At 36.5% G+C, this 23,516-nt stretch overlaps 1 protein-coding gene across 1 annotated transcript in view; it reads right to left on the bottom strand.

The window, feature by feature from the left end:
• RGS22 (regulator of G protein signaling 22) overlaps positions 1-23,516 on the bottom strand; it is a 122,106-nt gene that overhangs the window by 81,254 nt on the left and 17,336 nt on the right. Inside the window, exons 7-10 of the mRNA XM_059901409.1 lie at positions 22,597-22,730; positions 19,983-20,097; positions 18,409-18,531; positions 17,484-17,585 (exon numbers count right to left, since the gene is read on the bottom strand). Coding sequence (XP_059757392.1) covers positions 17,484-17,585; positions 18,409-18,531; positions 19,983-20,097; positions 22,597-22,730 — 474 coding nt within the window. The remainder of the gene's footprint in view (positions 1-17,483; positions 17,586-18,408; positions 18,532-19,982; positions 20,098-22,596; positions 22,731-23,516) is intronic.

Here is a 23,516-nt window from a genome sequence, read left to right as displayed (position 1 = left end):
GCCCTGCACTCAGCGTGGCTCTCTCTAAACCCCATCTCTCCTGGAGACACTCAACGGTTATGTAAGCAGGAAATGCACGATGGGCGGCTTGCCCGGCCCTGCTCTATACCTGTGCCGGTGACTCACTTTCTTGGCATCTGTATCAGATATGCAAATAAAAAGCCATGCCTCCCCCTGAAACATCTCTTACAGTCTTGAAATGCTGGGAGTTAATTTTCTTGTTTAGCTAAACCCTCAAGACTATGAAGAAAAAAAGGTGTAGGATAGATACCTTGGAGACAGGAGGAAGAATGGAACTGGAAAGTGGAATGGAGAAACAAACTGGGAGAAATGAAGACAGAGAGAGAGAGAGAGATTTTGATAAACCTTTGCCTTCTAAAGGACAGTAAGATGACAAACAATATTTAATTTATTTTTAATACACATGACCTTGTTGGAATTATAGGAAAAAATACAAAAATGTGTCTGCTTGCCTTTCAAGGAAATCTCAGATGCTTCATTACTTAGAGCTAATATCCTGAACACAACAACTGTATTGCACTACATAGGAGACGGCTCAAATTAAAATATGATACTTCCCATTGCAATTTATATTTTTTCCAATGCTAAAATACTTTCCATGCAAGGTTTCAGCATTGCCACTTAATAGCTTTCAAATTCACTTTGAAAGTGTATGTGATGAGCATATTCTTGGATGAAAGTGGATACCAATCTCCTTTCAAATATATCATAATGCATTCCAGGCTTGGCTTTCCAACATTTTATTGATTTTCATAGACCCTGAAATGTATTGATGTTTTCTTACTGCATCATAAAGTCTAGATGAACATACCTGAGGAAGGAGAATTTGGGGTTTATTGAGTTTATTCTTGTTTTTAACAGTGTAAAAAGCAAAAAAATAATGAAATGGCCTCCAAAACTTTCTGTGCTATTTGGGTTTCTCTTTGTACCAAGGACTAAATGATGCCAGCTATGGGGTTAGATTCCAATTATCATGCTGTAGAAGCACCCAACGAAGTACTTTCGCTGTGCCAAAGGTGAGCACAGTCTTTGGGAAAGCATCTTTTCCATAAGTAGGGGCCATTTGATGAGCTGCAGCTTGATACTCATCTGTGTTCCAACGAAAATAAGAACAATTTCTGTGTAGCCTTAAAAGGCAAAGTCAAGAATAACACCAAATGCTGTAGCACATGTGTTGATCTGCTATGTTACATTTCAGCTGTTAGTTATGTTAATGGAACAGTTTCACATAATTTGTCTTGATGTATTTATTTTAATGATCATGTGTATGTATCTTTCTATGATTGCCTGGTAACACTGATTGCATGATGTTCTGCTGTCACCTCCAGGCCAACTGCAGAACTGTATGACGTAAAATGAGTCCCTCAGTAAACTAGGTACGAGATGTGTAAAAACCTATATGCTGTGAGATCTTAATACCGGATTACAGGACAACTAGCAGAGCATATCACCAGGTTAATAAAACTGGGGACATGTAAAAAGAAGATTTTCAAAATAACTTATTAAAGTATTCCAGAGATTAGGAGAAAACATTCATGCTTCAGCATTTGGTGTCTTTAGCAAATCCTTTTTTCTTAGACCCATTACTCCACTGCAATAGTAAAAGAAGTAACTCTAATCATGTAAGGCTACACAAAGATATGTATCTTTCACCATCTTCTAGTAACTGTCCAACATGCCCACCAAGAGCGTAGAGGAAATATAAAGCTGTCTGCTGTTGCTATTTCCTTCTACTTATTGGGAGGTAGCATTAGGGTCCTGCCAGATGGACTGACAGGGTAGTATCAACAAAGACCTCGCTGGCCCCTGAGAAGAAGAAATATCCCATAAAACCCATGACACTATTTCATACACTCAAAAGATAAAAGACGAAAACAACTTTGGCTACTGAAATATACAAAGATTTTTCTTAAACTCCTTTTATTTTCAGTTTATACTAAACAAACTGTGCAGGCTCTGGAGATTCTGGAGCAAAGATAATATGCTTTCTTTGGTAGGTACAAGCGAGGAGTTCATTGGCAGTCTCTAAAGGGTAGAGGAAAAATTTGAAGGTGGAGGGTCAGGATCTCCAGCGATAACATTAGAGAAATATAAGATTGAGAGGATCAGACTGATCCTTTACCCTTGTCATTATCTCTTCCTCCACTGTAAACTGAAGCCAGCTTACAAGAGCTAATTCACGAATTTTCAGGAACTTGGTGAGTGGGTTGTTAAATTCAGTCACTATCAAAAATTATATAAACTTACAATTAAGCAAATTATATCAAAAACAAAGATGATGAATACTCAAAACCGATTACATCCTAATGATTTTACTGTTTTACGACTGTCCATGCTCTTGAGGTTATTTACCTCTATTCTATCTGTCTGGTGGAAATACTGTATAATGGTGGGCTGCTGCGCCTCTCCTCTCAACTCTGTGCTCAGTAACGCCACGTTGGCAGCTTGTAATCGTCCACGGTGAGAGTATTTACACCCAGAGATCAGCAAAAGCTACAAATCAGGGCTGTTTATCCACCGCCCAGAGAGGTGGTTATTAAACATTTATCATCATACCACTGAGTATAAGGCAAAGATAATTCTCTTTTCCTATCATGATTACCAAAGAAAGAGAAATAAAGTAGGAAAAAAGCAAATGACACCAACTAATTCATATACTCACTGGAGGCAAAGCCACATACCAGAATAAACTAATTCGGGCCAGAATATGCCAGTTTATAACACAGTTTACTTCAATACTGTTTAACTGGCATCCATTTTTAAAAATACGGCTACCGTAAAGTTCTTTTTAATAGTTAAAGTCAAACTACAGGAGCAGGGCAAGTAAGTTTTTCTTTAAAATTGTTTTTTTACATCCTGAATAGTCTTTATTTGGAAAAGGGAAAAGTTAAACTTCAAATGTTAAATTTAACTTCAGTCGGATTAGGAAACCAGAAGAAGTAAGAGTTTAGTTGGGAAAAGCTTGCTAACTTGTTCTCATGAGAAAGTATAAGGAGAAGCTACGAAGGAGAAACATTAAAGCATCATGAGAAATAAAACTAACTGGTACTAATGGATCTTGATGCAGTGTCTGGACCCCAAAGAGACCAAAATCACTTCACTGATAATCTTGAACACAGCAGAGCAGATGTCCACTACGCTGTAACAACAACAACAAAAACTTATTACTGTACTTGAAGGCAAATAGCAAGTAACGTGGGATCTTCTCAACTGAGCTCAATAATTCCATCCTTGGAGTTCATATAAAAAAATGAAATGAAACTGTGCTCCAAAAAGCTAAGGCAAAGAGTCCCTAGAGGAGTTTACAAAAGGAATGTAAATGCCCTGATATGGGATACTTTCAGAAATCACAAAATATTTACTTCAGCAAAAAGAGAAGTCTGTTTTCATAACTTCACAGCTCTAGCAGACATAGAACATCATTATCTGAGTTCATATGAGGAAGAAGAAAAATAATGAGCAAGTTCAAGCAATCCAATGTTGTTGTTTTTTTCTGCAAAAGGAGGAAAAAATGATGATTTTTAACGACCTCTCATACCCCACAAGGAACTCAAAAACTTTACTGAGGAGCTATGCCGAGAGGGAATAAATTACAGATGGAGCTTTCCACAAATGGATTTTCATGTGAAGGACCTTGGGGTTTTTCAAGTAGGAATCTTAAAGATGGGATCTAGAGATTGCAACATCCTGATACTGAGAGGCAAACTACTGCAGAGATCAACACAAGATGGAGTTGCACAAAAAAGATAATGTGATGACAATCAAACAGAGAATTTCTGGCCATTACTCAGACTCTACTAAGCAGAATTCAGTGCAAAAGAGAACCTAAGAAAATGCCAATAGGATAAAAGAGTAAAACAAACTTGAATCATTTTGGACAGAATGAAAAATCAAAAGGGAAAACAACATGTTAAGTAAAGCCAAAAACAAACCACAAACTGAAGGGACAAAACAGACTAGGCTTAAGACTGACTCGGGCCATTGCTTAAGGTATTTTAAGCAAAATCAACTCAGTATATGATGGAATAAAATTTTTTAAAAAAAGAGTTATTATTAAGCAGTTTAGGCAACCTAAGCAAAAAACAAGGATTTTATTTTTATAATTTTTGGATTCAATTTAAAAAACATTTTAACAGACAAAAGCAAAATATATATTTAAACTAATGGAATTATTTAACCTCTAATAAAAATAATTCCTTGAAAATCAGTGAACAAAGAATAATTCAGTAAGAAAAGCATGACTATATTAACATTTTGGGCCTAAAAAACCTGCCTCACAGAGAAGCTAACCCAGGCCAACAAAGCACAAGAAATTGATACTAAAACCAGGGCGTTGAAGAATTACTTTACAATGAGAAAATCAACCACCAAACAGATGGGATATTTACATTCACCAGCATGGCACCTTGGAAAGCAAGCTCAAATGTAGCAGGTTGCTTGGAGTCAAAATAAGGGAAGTTAACTATGATCCTATGAATGTTCTTTCCTTCCGGATCTATCAGGCTGCCCAGCTGCTCACAGGAGCAGCTGGCTGAGGATAGCGCTTCAAGGGCATGGTCAAGGACTGCCTCTGTAACACCTCTCTTTCTGGATGCTGCTGCTGATCAATGCCTCTTCTTGCCCGGAACACTCTTTTTTTTAGATGTACTGGCATGTTCATTAGAAGTCTTGAGGCCTGTGAAGCCATTCCGTCTCTAGACAACTGCTCATATCCATTCTGAATTATTACACACTGATTTCATAGTTTAAGTTTCAGAAAACAACCTTACTTTTAAGTTCCTTGAGTGAGGTGGGAGGAGACAGGGAGATTTCACTGTTGCTCCAGTGAAGCTTGTAAAGGGCTCCTTACTAAGAGCAATCTTGGACTATAAACACAGTATGTCTGGAAAGACAGAATTTTGATCATTGTTGAAGCTGGGTGACGGTATATGGGGGCTCATGAAGCTATTTTATTTAAAATTTTTTTAACAATTAAAAGCACCCAGCTGGCAGTCATTTATAAATAATCAATTATTATCTATAATTAGGCTTACAATATGTTGCTAAGAATATAAGCATGCCAATGAGTTCATTCAGTCATTCAAAAAATATTACAACACTTTTTATGTGCCAGCTCCAGTTCTGAATATATGAGGTAAACAAAGCAGACTGTCTTCTTGGAACTTATAGTCCAGTGGGGGAAACTATTAAGGGTGAAATTTGATATTCAATGTTCATAAAGATATTTTAAGATACCAAAGTGAAAAATTAAACAAGGTGATAAAGAGATACTACTTTTTTTCTAGAGACAATTAATCAGAAAGCAATGACTTAGAAGTTAAGACTACAGAGTCTGCAGTCAGAATACTTGGTTCTAATTCCAAGCTCGCTAATTGCTAAATGGAAAATATTGCCTTAGGTAATTACTCAACTTCTCTAAGTCTCAGTTTCCTAATCTGTAAAATGGAGAGGACACCAATATCTACCTCTTAGAATTGTCAAGAATTAAATAAAATTATCCATGTAAAGTGATTTCCACAGAACCTGACAGATAGTAAACATTAAATAAAGGTCAGGTATAATGATAATTATGGTTTAGAGAAGTTCAGGTGTTGATTTTTCTGGAAACAAAAGGATTAAAAAAGGATCTCTTTTGGTCCAGAATCCTATAATATTCAAAATCTTAGGATTGAACATGGGTAGCTGGTATGAACATCAGGAACAGGGAAAACGAATGAATAACTGTAAGCCAGAGAGCTGGCTGCTACATGTGTTCTTCCTTAGTCCAGTTCACCAGCAAGTGCCACAAAATGGGATGCAGGACAAGAACCCTGTGGATTCCGTGCTCAGTGATTCATAGTGTTTGACAGTCCAAGCCCGATTGGTACTTGAGACACCATCTCTCTGGTAACAAAAACAAATAATGTAACAAAGCCTGAATAATAACAGGCCTGATACTCAGAAACAACCTAATTATGAAGATTCTGAAATTTACCATTAAGCTATAAAGAGGTACATGATTTTCCACATTTAATCATCACCCCAACCTGACCCCTCACCCATGCCCATTCATCTTTTAGGAAACACAGCTTGATTCTTAATACTACTGCTGTATGAAGAAATAATGATCTTTGTTAGTGCACCTGAAAATACACCATCAGCCTAGAGAAGGAGCATTTAGCTCATACCACTTTAATGAAAATGTCAGGACCACCCTGAAGTATTTAAGTCCTGTAAATGCCAAGTAAAGAGAGGAGCTAAACAATTAATGTAATGGATGACAGCAAGCAAAGAAAAAGCTAAGCTGATTATCAAAAAAATCTTCAACACTGCCCCTCTTATGCCATAAAATTTTTTCAAAGGAATTTGTGGTTAACACCCAACGTTTTGGTTACCTAAAATTAGCTCAGACTTCATTGGAAAACATTGTCAGGACAATGCAAATTTCATAGAGAAAGAGCTACACGGTCTCTTCTTTCTCAATCTTTCTAGGACTCTCTGGAAAAGGAGGCAAAAAAAAGAGCATATTCTTTTTTTTATTTAATTTAATTAAATTAATTTATTTATTTATGGCTGTGTTGGGTCTTCGTTTCTGTGCGAGGGCTTTCTCTAGTTGCGGCAAGTGGGGGCCACTCTTCATCGCGATGCGTGGGCATTTCACTATCGTGGCCTTTCTTGTTGCGGAGCACAGGCTCCAGATGCGCAGGCTCAGCAATTGTGGCTCACGGGCCTAGTCGCTCCACGGCATGTGGGATCTTCCCAGACCAGGGCTCGAACCCGTGTCCCCTGCATTGGCAGGCAGATTCTCAACCACTGCGCCACCAGGGAAGCCCAAGAGCATATTCTTGAACTTTGATAGTATTTAGGTGGTAGCACCTGTATGTGCTTTGTTCCTCAAAGTGCTTCCAGCATGGATCAGAGCCTCATGTACTAGATGTTTGATAAATGTTTGTGGAAATATCTGCAACATTTTTAGGCAAGGGCAAATGTGCTTGTAACTGCTGGTCTAAGTGCTACCCAGGTTATGTTTATTTCCTGTTTCTACAGTAATAGAAAATGGAGCAGGAGCAAAGGGGCCAAATACATCGACATTACTGTAGAACCCTGAGGTAGGGCACAACTTGGAATGAACTTCATTTGGATCCACACTGTGCCTAAGATCACCTAATGGAAAATTTAAATGAGTTGGGGCCAGAGAGGTTGAGAAGGACAGCAATAAAACATTGTTGAATGAATACATAAATGAATTCTACATTATTATTATATCACAACTTACAGCTTCCTAAAAACACCAAGAGATGGTATAGGCCTGATGACATTAATTGACTTGGTTTTTTAGTTTCCTTTCTCTCTTGTGAAATTTTGCAGATGTAAGAGTAAATCCTATCAAGCCTCACTAAATTTAAGAAAACTGAAATCATATCAAGCATCTATTCCGAACATAACGCTATGAGATTAGAAATAAATTACAGGGAAAAAAACATAAAAAACACAAACACATGGAGCCTAAACAATACGTTACTAAATAACCAAGAGATCACTGAAGAAATCAAAGATGAAATCAAGAAATACCTAGAGACAAATGACAATAAAACACGACGATCCAAAACCTATGGGAGGCAGCAAAAGCAGTTCTAAGAGGGAAGTTTATAGCTATACAAGCCTACCTCAAGAAACAAGAAAAATCTCAAGTAAACAATCTAACCTTACACCTAAAGGAACTAGAGAAAGAAGAACAAACAAAACCCAAAGTTAGCAGAAGGAAAGAAATCATAAAGATCAGAGCAGACATAAGTGAAATAGAAACAAAGAAAACAATAGCAAAGATCAATAAAACTAAAAGCTGGTTCTTTGAGAAGATAAACAAAATTGATAAACCATTAGCCAGACTCATCAAGAAAAAGAGGGAGAGGACTCAAATCAATAAAATTAGAAATGAAAAAGGAGAAGTTACAACAGACACTGCAGAAATACAAAGCATCCTAAGAGACTACTACAAGCAACTCTATGCCAATAAAATGGACAATCTGGAAGAAATGGACAGATTCTTAGAAAGGTATAACCTTCCAAGACTGAACCAGGAAGAAATAGAAAATATGAACAGACCAATCACAAGTAATGAAGTTGAAACTGTGATTAAAAATCTTCCAACAAACAAAAGTCCAGGACCAGATGGCTTCACAGGTGAATTCTATCAAACATTTAGAGAACAGCTAACACCCATCCTTCTCAAACTCTTCCAAAAAATTGCAGAGGAAGGAACACTCCCAAACTCATTCTATGAGGCCACCATCACCCTGATACCAAAACCAGACAAAGATAATACAAAGAAAGAAAATTACAGACCAATATCACTGATGAATATAGATGTAAAAATCCTCAACAAAATACTACCAAACAGAATCCAACAACACATTAAAAGGATCATACACCATGATCAAGTGGGGTTTATCCCAGGAATTCAAGGATTCTTCAATATATGCAAAGCAATCCATGTGATACCTCATATTAACAAATTGAAGAATAAAAACCATATGATCATCTCAATAGAAGCAGAAAAAGCTTTTGACAAAATTCAACACCGATTTAAGATAAAAACTCTCCAGAAAGTGGGCATAGAGGGAACCTACCTCAACATGATAAAGGCCATATACAACAAACCCACAGCAAACACCATTCTCAGTGGTGAAAAACTGAAAGCCTTTCCTCTAAGATCAGGAACAAGACAAGGATGTGGAAGTCCTAGCCACAGCAATCAGAGAGGAAAAAGAAATAAAAGGAATACAAATTGGAAAAGAAGTAAAACTGTCACTGTTTGCAGATGACATGGTACTACACATAGAGAATCCTAAAGATGCCACCAGAAAACTACTAGAGCTAATCAATGAATTTGGTAAAGTTGCAGGATACAAAATTAATGCACAGAAATCTCTTGCATTCCTATACACTAACAGAAAGAGAAATTAAGGAAACAATCCCATCCACCATTGCAACAAAAAGAATGAAATACCTAGGAATAAGCCTAACTAAGGAGGTGAAAGACTCAGAAGACTATAAGATACTGATGAAAGAAATCAAAGATGACACAAACAGATGGAGAGATATACCATGTTTTTGGATTGGAAGAATCAATATTGTGAAAATGACTATACTACACAAAGCAATCTACAGATTCAATGGAATTCCTATGAAATTACCAATGGCATGTTTTATAGAACCAGAACAAAAAATCTTAAAATTTGTATGGAGACACAAATGACCCCGAAGAGCCAAAGCAATCTTGAGGGAGAAAAACGGAGCTGGAGGAGTCAGACTCCCTGACTTCAGACTATACTATACTACAAAGCTACAGTAATCAAGACAATATGGTACTGGCACAAAAACAGAAATATAAATCAATGGAACAGGATAGAAAGCCCAGAGATAAACTCACACACCTATGGTCAACTAATCTATGACAAAGGAGGCAAGAATATACAAGGGAGAAAAGACAGTCTCTTCAATAAGTGGTGCTGGGAAAACTGGAGAGCTACATGTAAAAGAATGAAATTAGAACACTCCCCAACACCATACACAAAAATAAACTCAAAGTGGATTAAAGACCTAAATGTAAGACCAGACACTATAAAACTCTTAGAGGAAAACACTCTTTGACATAAATCATAGCAAGATCTTTTTTGACCCACCTCCCAGAGTAATGGAAATAAAAACAAAAATAAACAAATGGGACCTAATGAAACTTAAAAGCTTTTGCACAGCAAAGGAAACTCTAAACAAGACAAAAAGACAACCCTCAGAATGGGAGAAAATATTTCCAAACGAATGAACAGACAAAGGATTAATGCCTGATATACATAAACAGCTCATGCAGCTCAATATTAAAAAGCAAACAACACAGTCAAAAAATGGGCAGAAGACCTAAATAGTCATCTCTCCAAAGAAGACATACAGATGACCATGAGGCACATGAAAAGCTGCTCAACATCACTAATTATTAGAGAAATGTATATCAAAACTACAATGAGGTATCACCTCACACCAGTTAGAATGGGCATCATCAGAAAATCTACAAACAACAAATGCTGGAGAGGGTGTGGAGAAAAGGGAACCCTCTTGCAGTGTTGGTGGGAATGTAAATTGATACAGCCACTATGGAGAACAGTATGGAGGTTCCTTTAAAAACTAAAAATAGGGCTTCTCTGGTGGCGCAGTGGTTGAGAGTCTGCCTGCCAGTGCAGGGGACACGGGTTCGAGCCCTGGTCTGGGAAGATCCCACATGCCGCGGAGCGGCTAAGTCCGTGTGCCACAGCTACTGAGCCTGCGCATCTGGAGTCTGTGCTCCGTAACAAGAGAGGCTGCGGCCTGCGCACCGCGATGAGGAGTGGCCCCCGCTTGCTGCAGCTGGAGAAAGCCCTCGCACAGAAACGAAGACCCAGCGCAGCCAAAAATAAATAAATAAATAAATAAATAAATAAGTGAAATTCTAGAAGAGAATAGCTGACAATGCTAAATACACATACACATACTGCTATTTAAATAAATAAATTAATTAAAAAAAAAAAAGAAAACTAAAAATAGAACTACCATATGACCCAGCAATCCCACTACTGGGCATATACCCTGAGAAAACTGTAATTCAAAAAGAGACATGTACCACAATGTTCATTGCAGCACTATTTACAATAGCCAGGTCATGGAAGCAACCTAAATGCCCACTGACAGACGAATGGATAAAGAAGATGTGGTATATACATATACAATGGAACATCACTCAGCCATAAAAAGGAATGAAATTGGGTCATTTGTAGAGACATGGATGGACATAGACTGTCATACAGAGTGAAGTAAATCCGAAAGAGAAAAACAGATATCGTATATTAACACATATATGTGGAATCTAGAAAAACGGTACAGATGAACCCGTTTGCAAGGCAGAAATAGAGACACTGATGTAGAGAACAAACGTATGGACACCAAGCGGGGAAAGTGGGGCCGGGGGGGGGGGCAGTTGGTGGTGGGATGAATTGGGAGATTGGGATTGACGTATATACACTAATATGTATAAAATAGATAAGTAATAAGAACCTGCTGTATAAATAAAATAAAATAAAATAAAATTCCAAAAAAAAATAGAGTAAACCCTTAGAGATCCTGGGCAAATAGGGGTAATCACTTACACTGACTTATTTGCCATGGGACCCATCAGCTGATTTCTTTGTAGGGATATAGATGCACAGGAGTCGCTCACTAGAGCATTAGGTCAGAATATTTACAATCTGTCAAATTACTGGGTGGAGATGTCAGGAATGGGACTTCCAAATGTCAAGATTTCATCTAGCTAAGATTAAAGACCTAAATCTCAACTGTAAAAGATTTGAGATTTAGTCTAAAGTTGTTGAGATGAATAAAACTGGACGGTATAATATTTTTGTTTGAAGAGTTGTCACCCAGAAGACAGAGATTTATTTTGTATTGCTTCACAGAGCAGGAATAAGACCAAAGGAGAAAAGTTTTTGGCTCAAAAAATGGAAAAAAAAAAAAAAAAAGGAAATAGATATCTCCCTTCTACAGGTATTTGAAAAGAAGTTGATTTAAAAAAAAAAAAACGATAACCAACTTTTATCTGCCAGTAAAGGAAGAACTTTAATTTCCAGTTAAGATGCTATTATCTGGTTTTATTTTAAATGTGACTGAAGTACCTCCATAATTCTCTCTCTCCCCCACTAGAAAGTGAGCTCTTTAAGCCAAGAACTTTCTCCTAATTATCTTTGCATTCACAGAACATTACTTGGCACATACCAGGCTCTCTGTGAATGTTAATTAAGAAGTGAGTAACAAAATATTATAAAATATAGCTTAAAAGGTTGTAATTATATGAAGCATATTTTGATTTAAGTGGTATTTTTAATCTCAGAATAAGTTATAGTATTGGTTGAATGAATAGCTGTTGGTTTAGGAGTTGCTGTTCTTCTATCCTATTTTCTTCAAATTCCTATCTTCTTTCTCCATTAACCAGGCAAGTGATAGAACCTTAAGTATTGACTCTAATAATAATAATACCTACTTATTTCATAGAGTGCCCTACATTAAACTACAAAATATTTCCACCTACATTATCTTATGCAGACTTTACAAAGTCCTCTGAGGTAGACGTGATGAACTTTTATACGTAGAGCAGAGAAGGCAAAGTACAGCACTGAAGTAGGTTTTGCACCTCAAGTTTGAGCTTAAGTTTGTTCTCAGCTACGAAACCTTGGCAAAGTTAACATTTCAGAGATCTAGATTCTTTTTTATCTATAAAAAATAGGATAAAAATACCTCCCATTCTTACTATGGGTATTAAATTAGAAAATATATGACTGCTTCTTGCAGAGACACCCTTTTTTGGTACGTTGGCAGGCTAGATTACTTGAACCTTTTTCTCTATAAACTGCCTAGAAGTACTGGATAAAGTATAACTAATATCCTTTTAAATGCATAGCTGTGGTAGTAAGGAAAATTACCATGGGTAAAAATTAAGGAGTGTACTGAAAACCAGGGTGCTAAGCATGAGCTGATGATGACACTACCATGGGGTGAATCAAGGATGTGGGTTATAAGAGCCACAGGGTACAGGAGATAAGGCCTTGGACCCTCACAAAGTGAAAATGTAACACTGAGACCCATACGTACACCATGGTCCTTGAAGGGGTACACACAAAGTGAAACATAGAGTGGGAAAAAATGTACATATATACACCTACCAAACCTAGGACACAAAAAAGAAGCTTGCTTGTCTTGGCTTATACTCTATGTAAAAGAAAAATATCTCCTGAGGATGCACTATCATGAGTTTACCATCATTTGGGTGTGTTTTTCAAGATTACACTTGGCAAAGGAGGAAACCCCAAGATGACAAATTAGCATTAAAAATGTGCCTAACAGAAGCACCACAGATAAAATACTTCACTATAAGAGCTCATAATTCAAAATTACAAAGCACACAAGGAAAGAATCCACCATGTCAGCAGAAATAATAAATAGCAGAATTAGTTCTCCCAAGAACTACAAATCATGGAATTATTGGATATTGTAGCAGCCAGACTCTAGGGTGGCACCCATGAACAGTGTCTCCTAGTGTTCATTCCCTTTCATAACCTTCTCCCTCTAAGTGTGGGCATAACGTATGGCTTGCTTCTAACCAACAGAATACAGCAACAGTGATGAGATTTATGTGACTACGTGTACATGATTATGTTACATAAGATGGTAATGCCAGTCTTACTAAGAAACTCCCTCCCTTGCTGGTTTTGGAGAAGCAAGCTGCCATGTTGTGAGCTACCATGTGGAGAGGGCCACATGGCAGAGAGCCGAAGTGGCTGCTAGCTGACAGCTAACAAAAAATGAGTTCTTATTCTGGTGGCCTGCAAGGAACTGAATGCTGCTAACAACCAGGTGAGCACTGAAGCAGACTGTTTTCCAGGTGAGACCCAGATGAGAAACCAGCCCTGGTCAATATCCTGATTTACAGCCTTGTGGAGGACCCAGCAAAGCTGTGCCCAGACTCCTTATCCGTATAAACTGTGAGGTAATAAAGGTGTGTTGTTTAAGCTACAAAGTTATGATAATACCCTTGTGTAGGAATAGATACCTAACACAGCTACAGACTATAAAATATGTTTAAAATGCTTAGAGACATAAAAGGAGAACTAAAAACATGAAGAAAAATAAGACAAAAAGATAAATCACCACGAAGATTTAAAAAACACAAGTAGAATGTCTAATAATAAAAAAAAGTAATTCCTTAAATGATTTAACTCAATGGATGTGTTAAACAGCAGATTGAAATCTGCTGAAGAAACAAAATATGAACTGGAAAACAGATCAAACAAACTGATCTTGTTCAGTTTTAAAACATATAACACAGATATTACAAGATGCAGAAACTTGAGAGATTAAGCGAGATATGGGATAGACTGAAAAGCACCAACATTGACCAGAGAATCCAGAAAAAGAGAAGTAGAAAGACTGAAAGAACTAATGGCTGAGAATTTTCCAGAATTGATGAAAGACATGACTCCTCAGATTCTAGAAGCAACTTAGACCCAAGAAAGATAATTGTAGTAAACACATTGAGGTGACATACAGAACCCCAAAGTCAAAGGGAAGATTGTAAAAGGAATGAGAAAAAACATCCTCCCTCAAGGGAGCAACAGCAGACTCTTCAACAATAGCAATGGAAACCAGAAGACAGTAGAATAATATCTGCAAAGTGCTGAGAGAAAATTGTCCACCTAGAATTCTATATTCAACTGAATGATCAATGAGAGAATAAAATACACATTTTCAGACAAAAAAAATCTGATTTTTACCACTAGTAAATCCTAATGAAAAACCTACTAAAAGCTATTCTTCAGAAATCAAACCCAAAGGAAGGAATGTGATGCAAAAACCAATGGTAAGCAAGAAATTTGTGCGTGATATGTATAGCTGATTCACTTTGTTATAAAGCAGAAACTAACACACCACTGTAAAGCAGTTATACTCCAATAAAGATGTTAAATAAATAAATAAATAAATAAATCTACACAGCATTGATGGTAATAAGAAAAATAGTTAAGACTACTTACTGGGTATAAAACAAAATTAATATACATATATTCTGAATCACTTTGCTGTACACCCGAAACATTGTAAATAAACTATACTTCAATTAAAAAATGTGTTACCCTGATGTTCAATTCAATAAGGCAAAAATCTCACACTGCTGCAAGAATATCTTTATATTAAATAGCACTCTGTGGTAAAAGTGTTGTGGATTTACCTAGTAATCCTCTTATTCCTCACTTCCATTTCATTCTTATCTACCCTCTCTACTCATTAATTCCTACATTCTCCACATAATTTTTCTCCTAGGCTCTAATTTATACTCTTTTTTTCTCTCTTCCTCCTTCCCACTGATTTTTTATTTTGAACATGTTTGTGTATACATATGTGTAAACATGTATAATACTTATGCATGTATAATACATTTACTAATTTTTTAAAAATCTCAATGTATATGCTTTGGAGAGTGGTAAATTCTAAATGTGTAGTTTTTGTTGGGATACAGTTTGAAAGATTTCTACAAAGATGGAAGAACTTACAAAAGACTGTGGTACCCAGATCCACTTCATTCTATTGTAATGGTCTATCACTGAAGCAAGTACGTAATGTTAAAAAAACAGTAGGACTATCGGCAGAAATCCTGGTTCCAAATCTTGGCAGTGATAGATGGTCCACTGGCAAGTTGTTGTGAGGATCAAAGACTGTATCTCTGCACTCTGGTGGTGTTTCTCTTCCTCCTTGCCAAGATCATTTCATTTGGTTTCTAACTGAACGATTCTATCTGGAAGCTGTGCAATGAAACCTTCAGGATGTGCCCAAGACTGTCGTTCAAACTCTTGGACCACAGTTAGTCATGCTAAATCACTATCACTGATCTCCCATCTACTCTGCCTACAGATATTTCTGCAATACTTCTTGAGGTAGTAAAACTTCAAGGTATGTAATGTGTCGATCAGCATACAGAAAAGCATGTAAGTCTTTTGTAATCAACTCTTGGTCTCCTACCACGCAGCTCATCAGATGTATAAAAACAAAATAAAAATCAAGTTAATGGCAACTTTAACACAGTGCCAGCTGATTATATTCTGCCATTGGCTTGATCAATCCAAAGATCTGTATTGTACATGTACCCTTGAAGGAAGTTATACAGCATTTCTATTATAAAGAAACCAATGGTATTTCATATTGTGAAACAAATCTATAGGATCATGGTATTAGAAGCAATTCTTATATCTGGAGGCAGAAATCTTGGATAATTAAAACCTAAACCAATTTAGACAATTGCTCCACTAACCAAAAAATAAAATAACCACGGATGCAAAAAGCAAGCAAGTCAAAAAGATTACATGATTTGCTCTTTTTATTTCCCCCAGTTAAACTAAAACCAATGTCTCCATCACTCCCCTCCCCCCATACTGTTTTGACTCTTCAAAAGAGAAGCTAGGGAAGGATAAAAAGCTTATAGGCCTCGATAACCCCAAAACAGAATATCTCAGAATAACCAAAACGTGAGTGTATCCTGTTTCACAATCATTTATAGCTAGTTGAATACCATTACAAAGAATTAACATCTGCCAAGCTCAAACAGAATTTCCACTTTTACAAGTGTATGGAAGTATTGTGATTACAACAGCAACAAAAAAACCTACTTAACTGAGTGAGCTGCTGAAGATTTTTAGAGGAGTAAGCCTTGCAGTGGTGAAAACATAATAAAAATAATGGTGGCACTTTAGCAGTCAGAGACAATAGGTTAGGGAAAGAAGGATAAGTAGAGAATTACAGATAAAGGATTAACAAGCAGAAGAGCCAACTGTGTGGTCTCAGAAAATGGTACTGGCAAATTAGAGATACAGTTTCATGATTTCATGGAGCCAGATCTGGGTTCTGTAGGAACCGAAGCCCTAATTCTCATGGTAAAAAGTACAAAGCTCTGTCAGCTGATTTATAAAACATAGTTATTAATGCCAAAGTCAGGGTGGTGGAGGTAACAGCAAACACCCGGCAGTACTCTCTGATGTCCTGAATAAGATAATAAACAATATGACGAAGCTAATCTCCTCAGCATTGCTCGAGGAAAGGTCCCCTGGAATGGGGTTATTTCAGATTATAAGAACCACTTAAGTGGTCAACAGATACAGAAGTGATTAGCAGTTTTCTAGGCTTGATGACCTCTCTCCATAAAAGATTAGGAGAGCCTAAGAATAAAAACTGAAAAGGTAAGTTAGCTTGAGTCATAATTCTATTCCCTTTCCTTCTCCCCTCAAAAAATGGCTACTCTCTCTTTCTCTTTGCAGAGAATCCTCTGTTCTTCGTCCTCTATTTTGCTTTGGAGAGGTCTCAAGATGTTCTTTCCTCCAACTCTGAGTATCTGTCTTGCATAGCATGTAGCACAGAAGGTCAGGTGATGACACAAGGCCTATGCCACACGGAATCAGTCAACATTCTTTCCCCATCTTTAGACAGGCCAACAGCCTAAGTATCTCCAACAGCTGATTGCTGCAGGAAGCTCAGAGAACATCTTTGGTCAATGCCCCTGCTCCCAATCACTTCAATGATTCATTACAAGTCCTCTCTCAGGGTTCTCTTTTAAATTACTCACAACCAAACTAAAAAGGCATAAATTAGAAAAAAAGATAAGATGTCCTTTGTTGGAAAACAATTAATCGGCAGCAAAGAGAAAATAAGGCATACCAAATAAAATAGATAAAACTGAGAACCCACAAATCAGATTATAAAACAATATTCTGCTGACATTTAAATAAAGTAATTCAATGGCAACAATTTACCTGCTGCCTTTTTGCCCACACTCCCAGATTTCTCTTGTTTGAGGCTGGACACAACTTTTCATTTCTGTGTACTTAGTGCTTCACATTGAACCAACATTATTTACTACTTACTTGAGCTTGCTTGCATACTTTAAAAGGGTGAATTGTTTCTTGGTAGAAAAGCTGATGATAAGCTTGTAGGTCAAACCAAAAGTACACACTGTTCTTCCACAACTGCAGACGGAAAAAGTACATAAATTACTACCACCCAATTATTAAAGCTCTACAAAGCTCTAATTTCAAATAAAAATAATTGTTTAGCTCCTCGGTGTTACTATAAATCAGGTTCAATTTAAGGTGGTTTTATCTTGTATCACAAACTGGCAACATACAAATTATTTATTGGTATTGTCACTGGATCATTATATTTTTGCATATATGTTTCTCACATAATTGGTCATCAAAATAGTAAGTGTTCTAGTTAATAATTAAAAAGTAATCACGCTATCTCTGGCATGAAACCAAAATCTGAAGGTATTTGGATATATATGGGCAAATGTGTGTTATACCAGAAGCAAACACTACTCTAATAATTGAGCTAGTGAAATACTTTTCATTTGAGCAAAATAAAGACTGTTTGTGACAACTAAAAAACAAGCAAACAAAAAACCTAGAAATAAGTTTGTCACTATTCATTGCAACTGTCATTGTTAGACTTATTAAAAATAAAAAGTAAAGGATTGATAGAAATCAGCACTGAAGTTAATATACATTACACTGAAACAAAGTTATATGAAAGTAATCTATTGTTAATAATGCAAGTCAATTCTTGTCTATCTGTATTTTACTTTTCTTTGTAATTTTAGTAGGAAAATGAACCAAAGAGAATTATAATTAAGATATTTAAAATTTTACTAAATATTTAGCATGAGATTTCTTACCAGAGGAGATGGGAATTTTAACATCAAATATGACTACTTGAGCATTAAATTATTTCAATCTCTCATTTTAAATGAAATAAAAGTATAAAATTAGATTTAAAATAATTATCTTCTACCTTGTTCCCTGAGTTCTCACAGAATTTAGTAAAGAAGAATCCAGCTCTATTTTCTACATACAAAGATTGCAACAAATTTTCCATGTGAAATCCTCCCAAGGCACCATCTGCCATGGTTTTAATCTAGATAACAAAACAGAAGTACATTATCCACCCAGAAACATTGTTATTTTTTTATGGCATTGTACAACAACAGGGTTTCATAAATTCTACCAAGCTGTCATTTCCCCACTGGACTATTTTATTTTATTTTTGTACCATATATGTAATTAATGCAGTATGTTTGCATCTGCCTGTCGCACAAGATTCATTTATGGAGCCAACTATAGCAGCAGAGTTCATTCTATTATAAACCAATCTGATTTCAAACTTAATATTAAACTGACTTCCCAACCTCAACTATTTTCACATTTCAGGCACCGTGACACCATTTTAGGAGTCTTCCAAATCTCTGTTGGTGGCCTCTTTCCTACGTATTTACTGTTATTTTAGCCTTGAACTGCTGCTATAATAGCTACAAGAGTTATAAAAAGAAATATCTTCAAGGCCTCTCAGTGATGCTCATTATCTGTCCTTACGGGGTCCCTCTTTGGACAGTCTCACTCCATACAGGTCACGGCCTTTAGAGTGTAAATGGCAGTATAAGTTCTCATAAAACTTTGCTATTTATGGGCTTCTCTGCCAACAGTGCTGGCAAGCCTAACACCGTTTCTGAAACACAGAGAGCTGGCTATTTCTCCAAGCACAAGAGTAACTCTAGAATAAGAAAGGGCGTCCACTATTCACATGAGTTCTTTGCTATTTGTTGTGTGGAATTCAGACTTCTTCTCTTTAATCTTAAGATAACTGTGGAATGGACGATTTAGGGTTTAAGTCAGGTTCTTGCTATCTCTGTTATAGTGTCTCTCTGCCTCTCCCTTTATCCCCCTACTAAACAAATTCTGAGGTAAAAATTTAATGTTTTTATGATGTTTAACCATTAGCATTCCAAAGCTAAAAAATCATTATTTGGGTAGGAAATAATACTAAATAGAAGAAAAGGAGAACTGTTTGCTTAGAATAAAATAAATAGTCCAAAATTATATGTAAATGTTCAGCCCATACTAGGACTACGAAGGTTTCTACCTAAAGTATAATTGCTAAAGAATGTGAAATTTTCATTTAGAACTGGTGTATTAAATCCACATTATCAAGGTAACCACACACTGGAAATACTCTGCTTTATAAAAGTTCTAAACATATTTCCAAAACATAACATCGAATATTATGTTTTATAAAATGTTAAAAATTTAATAAAAATCCTAGAGGGTTTTATTTTGTGTCTGAGGTATGATCATACCAAAACAAGAACATAGCTGTTTTTGAAAACAGTAATCAACAGAGTATACAGCAACATGGTACTACAAAAGGAAATAGAAAGTTTTTGCATAAAAATCCTTTTGCAAGGAAAAAATAATTTTTTTGTTCAGTAAAGAAAAAAGTCATTATGGTAAATCAATAAAAATTCTCTAAATTCAGGGGACATTGAATAGGTTAAATGAGGAATCAAATTACTCAGTTCTCAAAATACTTACCACAGGTTCTTCTGTATAAGTATATCTTCTACCCAGCTGGGGCTTCAGACATTCAGAAATGTCAGTGAAAGATGTTAAACGAATAACTTTGCTGCTTTCTGACATGTGCCTTGACCTAAATTATAGGGATGAGAACTAATTGATCAACAAATATTTTGAGCACCTTTGGTATACGAATCTTAGGCGTGCTCCTAAGCATTGTGGGAGAATTAGAAAAAAAAGTATCAGCATCAAGTCCAGCCCTCAAGAGGCAGTTGAGAAAATGAGGTACAGTCATACATAAAGACAACTCTCAATAAAATAACTACTGGTTGAATGAATTCGTGAACATATCACAGATGCCAAATGTCTGGGACGGATAATAAAACTACGGGCGTGTAAGAATGAGAAGTCCCTTGGAGCTATATTAGTAATTAAAGAAATGAGCTTTTTCCTGAATAATGGGTGGAAGATAAATTCTGTGTGTGTGTGTGGGGGGGGGTGTGTTTAGAGGGGTTCTTCAGATGGGGAGAAGAGTGAACAATGTATGAAGGTAAGTAGGCAAAGTCTTGTTTAAAATGCAGCAAGTTAACCAATTTTCTTAGGTCAAGAGAACACTAACAGCTAAACTACATACCAAACATTGTGCCAAATATAATTCATATGATCATATTTAATCCTCACAACAGGTGGGATTCACAAGGGTTTATATGTGGTAGTTTGAGATGAGATGATGGAAGACTCTGGAGTTAGACTAATAACTTTCGACATCATCTTTCTATATTTTCTCATCCAGCTCCCTCTCCCATAGACCACTGCAATTATTCCAAACTTCATTTTCCAGCTCCATAACACATGCCTGTTCCAACTCACCAGCCTTCCTCCACTCCAATCCACCAGCAGATTACTCTGCAGGTTCTTCTCAGACAAAATGTAGGTACAACATGTTTCAGTTTCCCCTGCGCCATGTAACAGACACTATTAATTGACTGGCTAACTCAACACCCATTTCTGACAACATGATTCTATCACCAGCATCACTAAAATACTAAAAAAGCTGAATATTCACTTATCAAGACTCCAGGTAGGCAGGGGTTGTCATGTAACACAGTTATGATTGAGATATAAAATGAAGTCTGCTGGGGAGCTTCTATGAAAGCCTGCTTTCCTGACTACAGGGAGAGAATTAATGGATATTGCCCCTCCTCCTTCTTTATGATTTGAAAGCCTGATGTCAGGCGCTGTAACACCACTGACTATAAAGGAATGGCCAAGAGCATTACAAAGACTTAGGCCACAATACTCCTGATCTGGTGAACCAATACTGGCAGTTGCCTACACTCAGATTTCTTGTTCTGTGAAAAAAATAATTCCATTTGTCTAGGCCATTGTTAGTCAACTTTTCTGTTATTTGCAGCTGAAAGCATTTCAAATTTATCTATCAACAAATATATTCACCTACACCCATCCTTACGTCCTTCCATCCTGTCTCAGGAAGAAGTGTCCTATTTCCTGTCCAAGGTAGCCTCATTGCCTTGGTTACTGAACCCTTCCCTCTCTTCTCCTTTGAAGGGAAAGGTACAGAGAGTAGATGGGTGGTTACCGGGGGTTGGGGGAGGGAAGAGTGAGGAGTGATTGTTAATGAGATGGAGCTTCTTTTTTGGGTGATGAGTTGTTTTGGAATTATATAGTGGTGATGGTTTTACAACTTTGTGAATATACTAAAAGTCACTGAATCGTATACCTGAACATGATTAAAATAGTGAATTTTATGATAGGTAAATTTTATCTCAATAAAGAAGAATAAAAGTGAAGTAATAAATCCTTAAACAAATAATTATCAACCAGCAGACTCCACACCAAAGTTAACACCAAAGGGTATTTCTTCAGGCTGAAGGAAAATAACTCCGTTTGAAATAAAGAACAATGAAAAGGGTATATAGGTGGGCAAATCTAAACGAATTTTTAAAATATACTGTATTAAATAAGTACAATATTATTGAGGGTATTTTGAGTTCTCAAGCTTGAGAAATATAACTGAGCAGGGAAAAGAACTGAAGGGCAATCTCAGAGACGTCTTTTGATTGTACAGCTCATGAGAAGCTAGAGATCATAACTACCACATCTTTAAAATTACCAATCTTAGGCGTTCTACAATTAATTAGAGTATGCATGGGAAATACAACCCTCTAATATCTATCCCTGAAATATAAGAACTCATGTAAAAAAATAAAAGTATTAGTTTTCAATTTCTATTTAATTTTTATATTCTTCAAAAATCTTACCATTGCAGTTCCAGCCCTGATCCGGGAAGATCCCACATGCCGCGGAGCAACTAAGCCCGTGCACCACAACTACTGAGCCTGAGCTCTGGAGCCTGGGAGCCACAACTACTGAGCCCGCGCACCACAACTACTGAAGCCTGCGCGCCTAGAGCCAGTGCTCCGCAACAAGAGAAGCCACCGCAGTGAGAAGCCCGCGCACCGCAATGAAGAGTAGCCCCCGCTCGTCCCAACTAGAGGAAAGCCCGCGTGCAGCAACAAAGACCCAACGCAGCCAAAAATAAAAAAGTTTAAAAAAAAAAAAAATCTTACCATTGCAGAAAAGCACTTGGGACACAAAAAGCTGCACCTACCCTTTCTTAATCACATCATCCTTAGAAGAAACTGGATTCAAAGACTCACTCTTCCAAGGTTTTTGAATTGCTGTTTTTACTCTAGGTGGTTTCTTGGGAGATTTAGAAAGTTGTGATAATCTGGATTCTTCTTTCTAAAAAGCAGTAAGATAATGAACAAAGTGAAAAATGGGCAAAATGGGGAAAAAAGGACAGAGAATAAAGCATAGCTCTCCAAAAATACCTCAAAATTGTTTTGATCATTAGAGGATTTCTTTCCTCACTCTACCACTTACTATGCTATGTTTGAGAAGGAGAATATTTTTTGTTCTCCTTCTCAAACTCCGACTTTCATGCAACCAGCAGGCTGAAATCCCTATACCTATTTAGAGTATTAAAAAAACAAGGCCAAAGGCTTTACATTATTATGAAAAAAGACTCTTTCCTGGAGGAAGAACTTTGTAAAAACTTTATTCTGTAACTGAATAAGTTTTAGTGCTCTGTGTGTGTATGTGTATGTGTGTGTGGTGGGGTAGGGAATGCAGGTAGCAGGGCGGGAAAAGATGTGTGGACACCACTGGTCCATAAGAGACTTATATCTTAACAGAACTATTTCCTTCCATTTTTGGACATTTTATTTTCATGGGTATTCTTCTCATTCTTAAATGTTCTTTATGGTAAAAGTTAATTATTTAAATCTAGAACATGAGATGCTACATACATGAATCAAAAAAATACAAACACCTAAATAAATGTCCAAAGAGAGGAGAAAGAAACAATTATATATACTTATACATGTATTTATATATATATTATATATAAATGTAACATTATATAATACTTAAAAGTAAGGATTATGAAAATTATGGAAAAATACTGATGAAGATGTTAAAAGAAATTACCAGAATCGAAAAATATAAGTATATTACAATTAAAAATTC

This window comes from Balaenoptera ricei, chromosome 17 (genome assembly GCF_028023285.1).
Source record: "Balaenoptera ricei isolate mBalRic1 chromosome 17, mBalRic1.hap2, whole genome shotgun sequence".
Classification (NCBI taxonomy): domain Eukaryota; kingdom Metazoa; phylum Chordata; class Mammalia; order Artiodactyla; family Balaenopteridae; genus Balaenoptera; species Balaenoptera ricei.
This window is presented reverse-complemented; position numbering and strand designations above follow the sequence as displayed.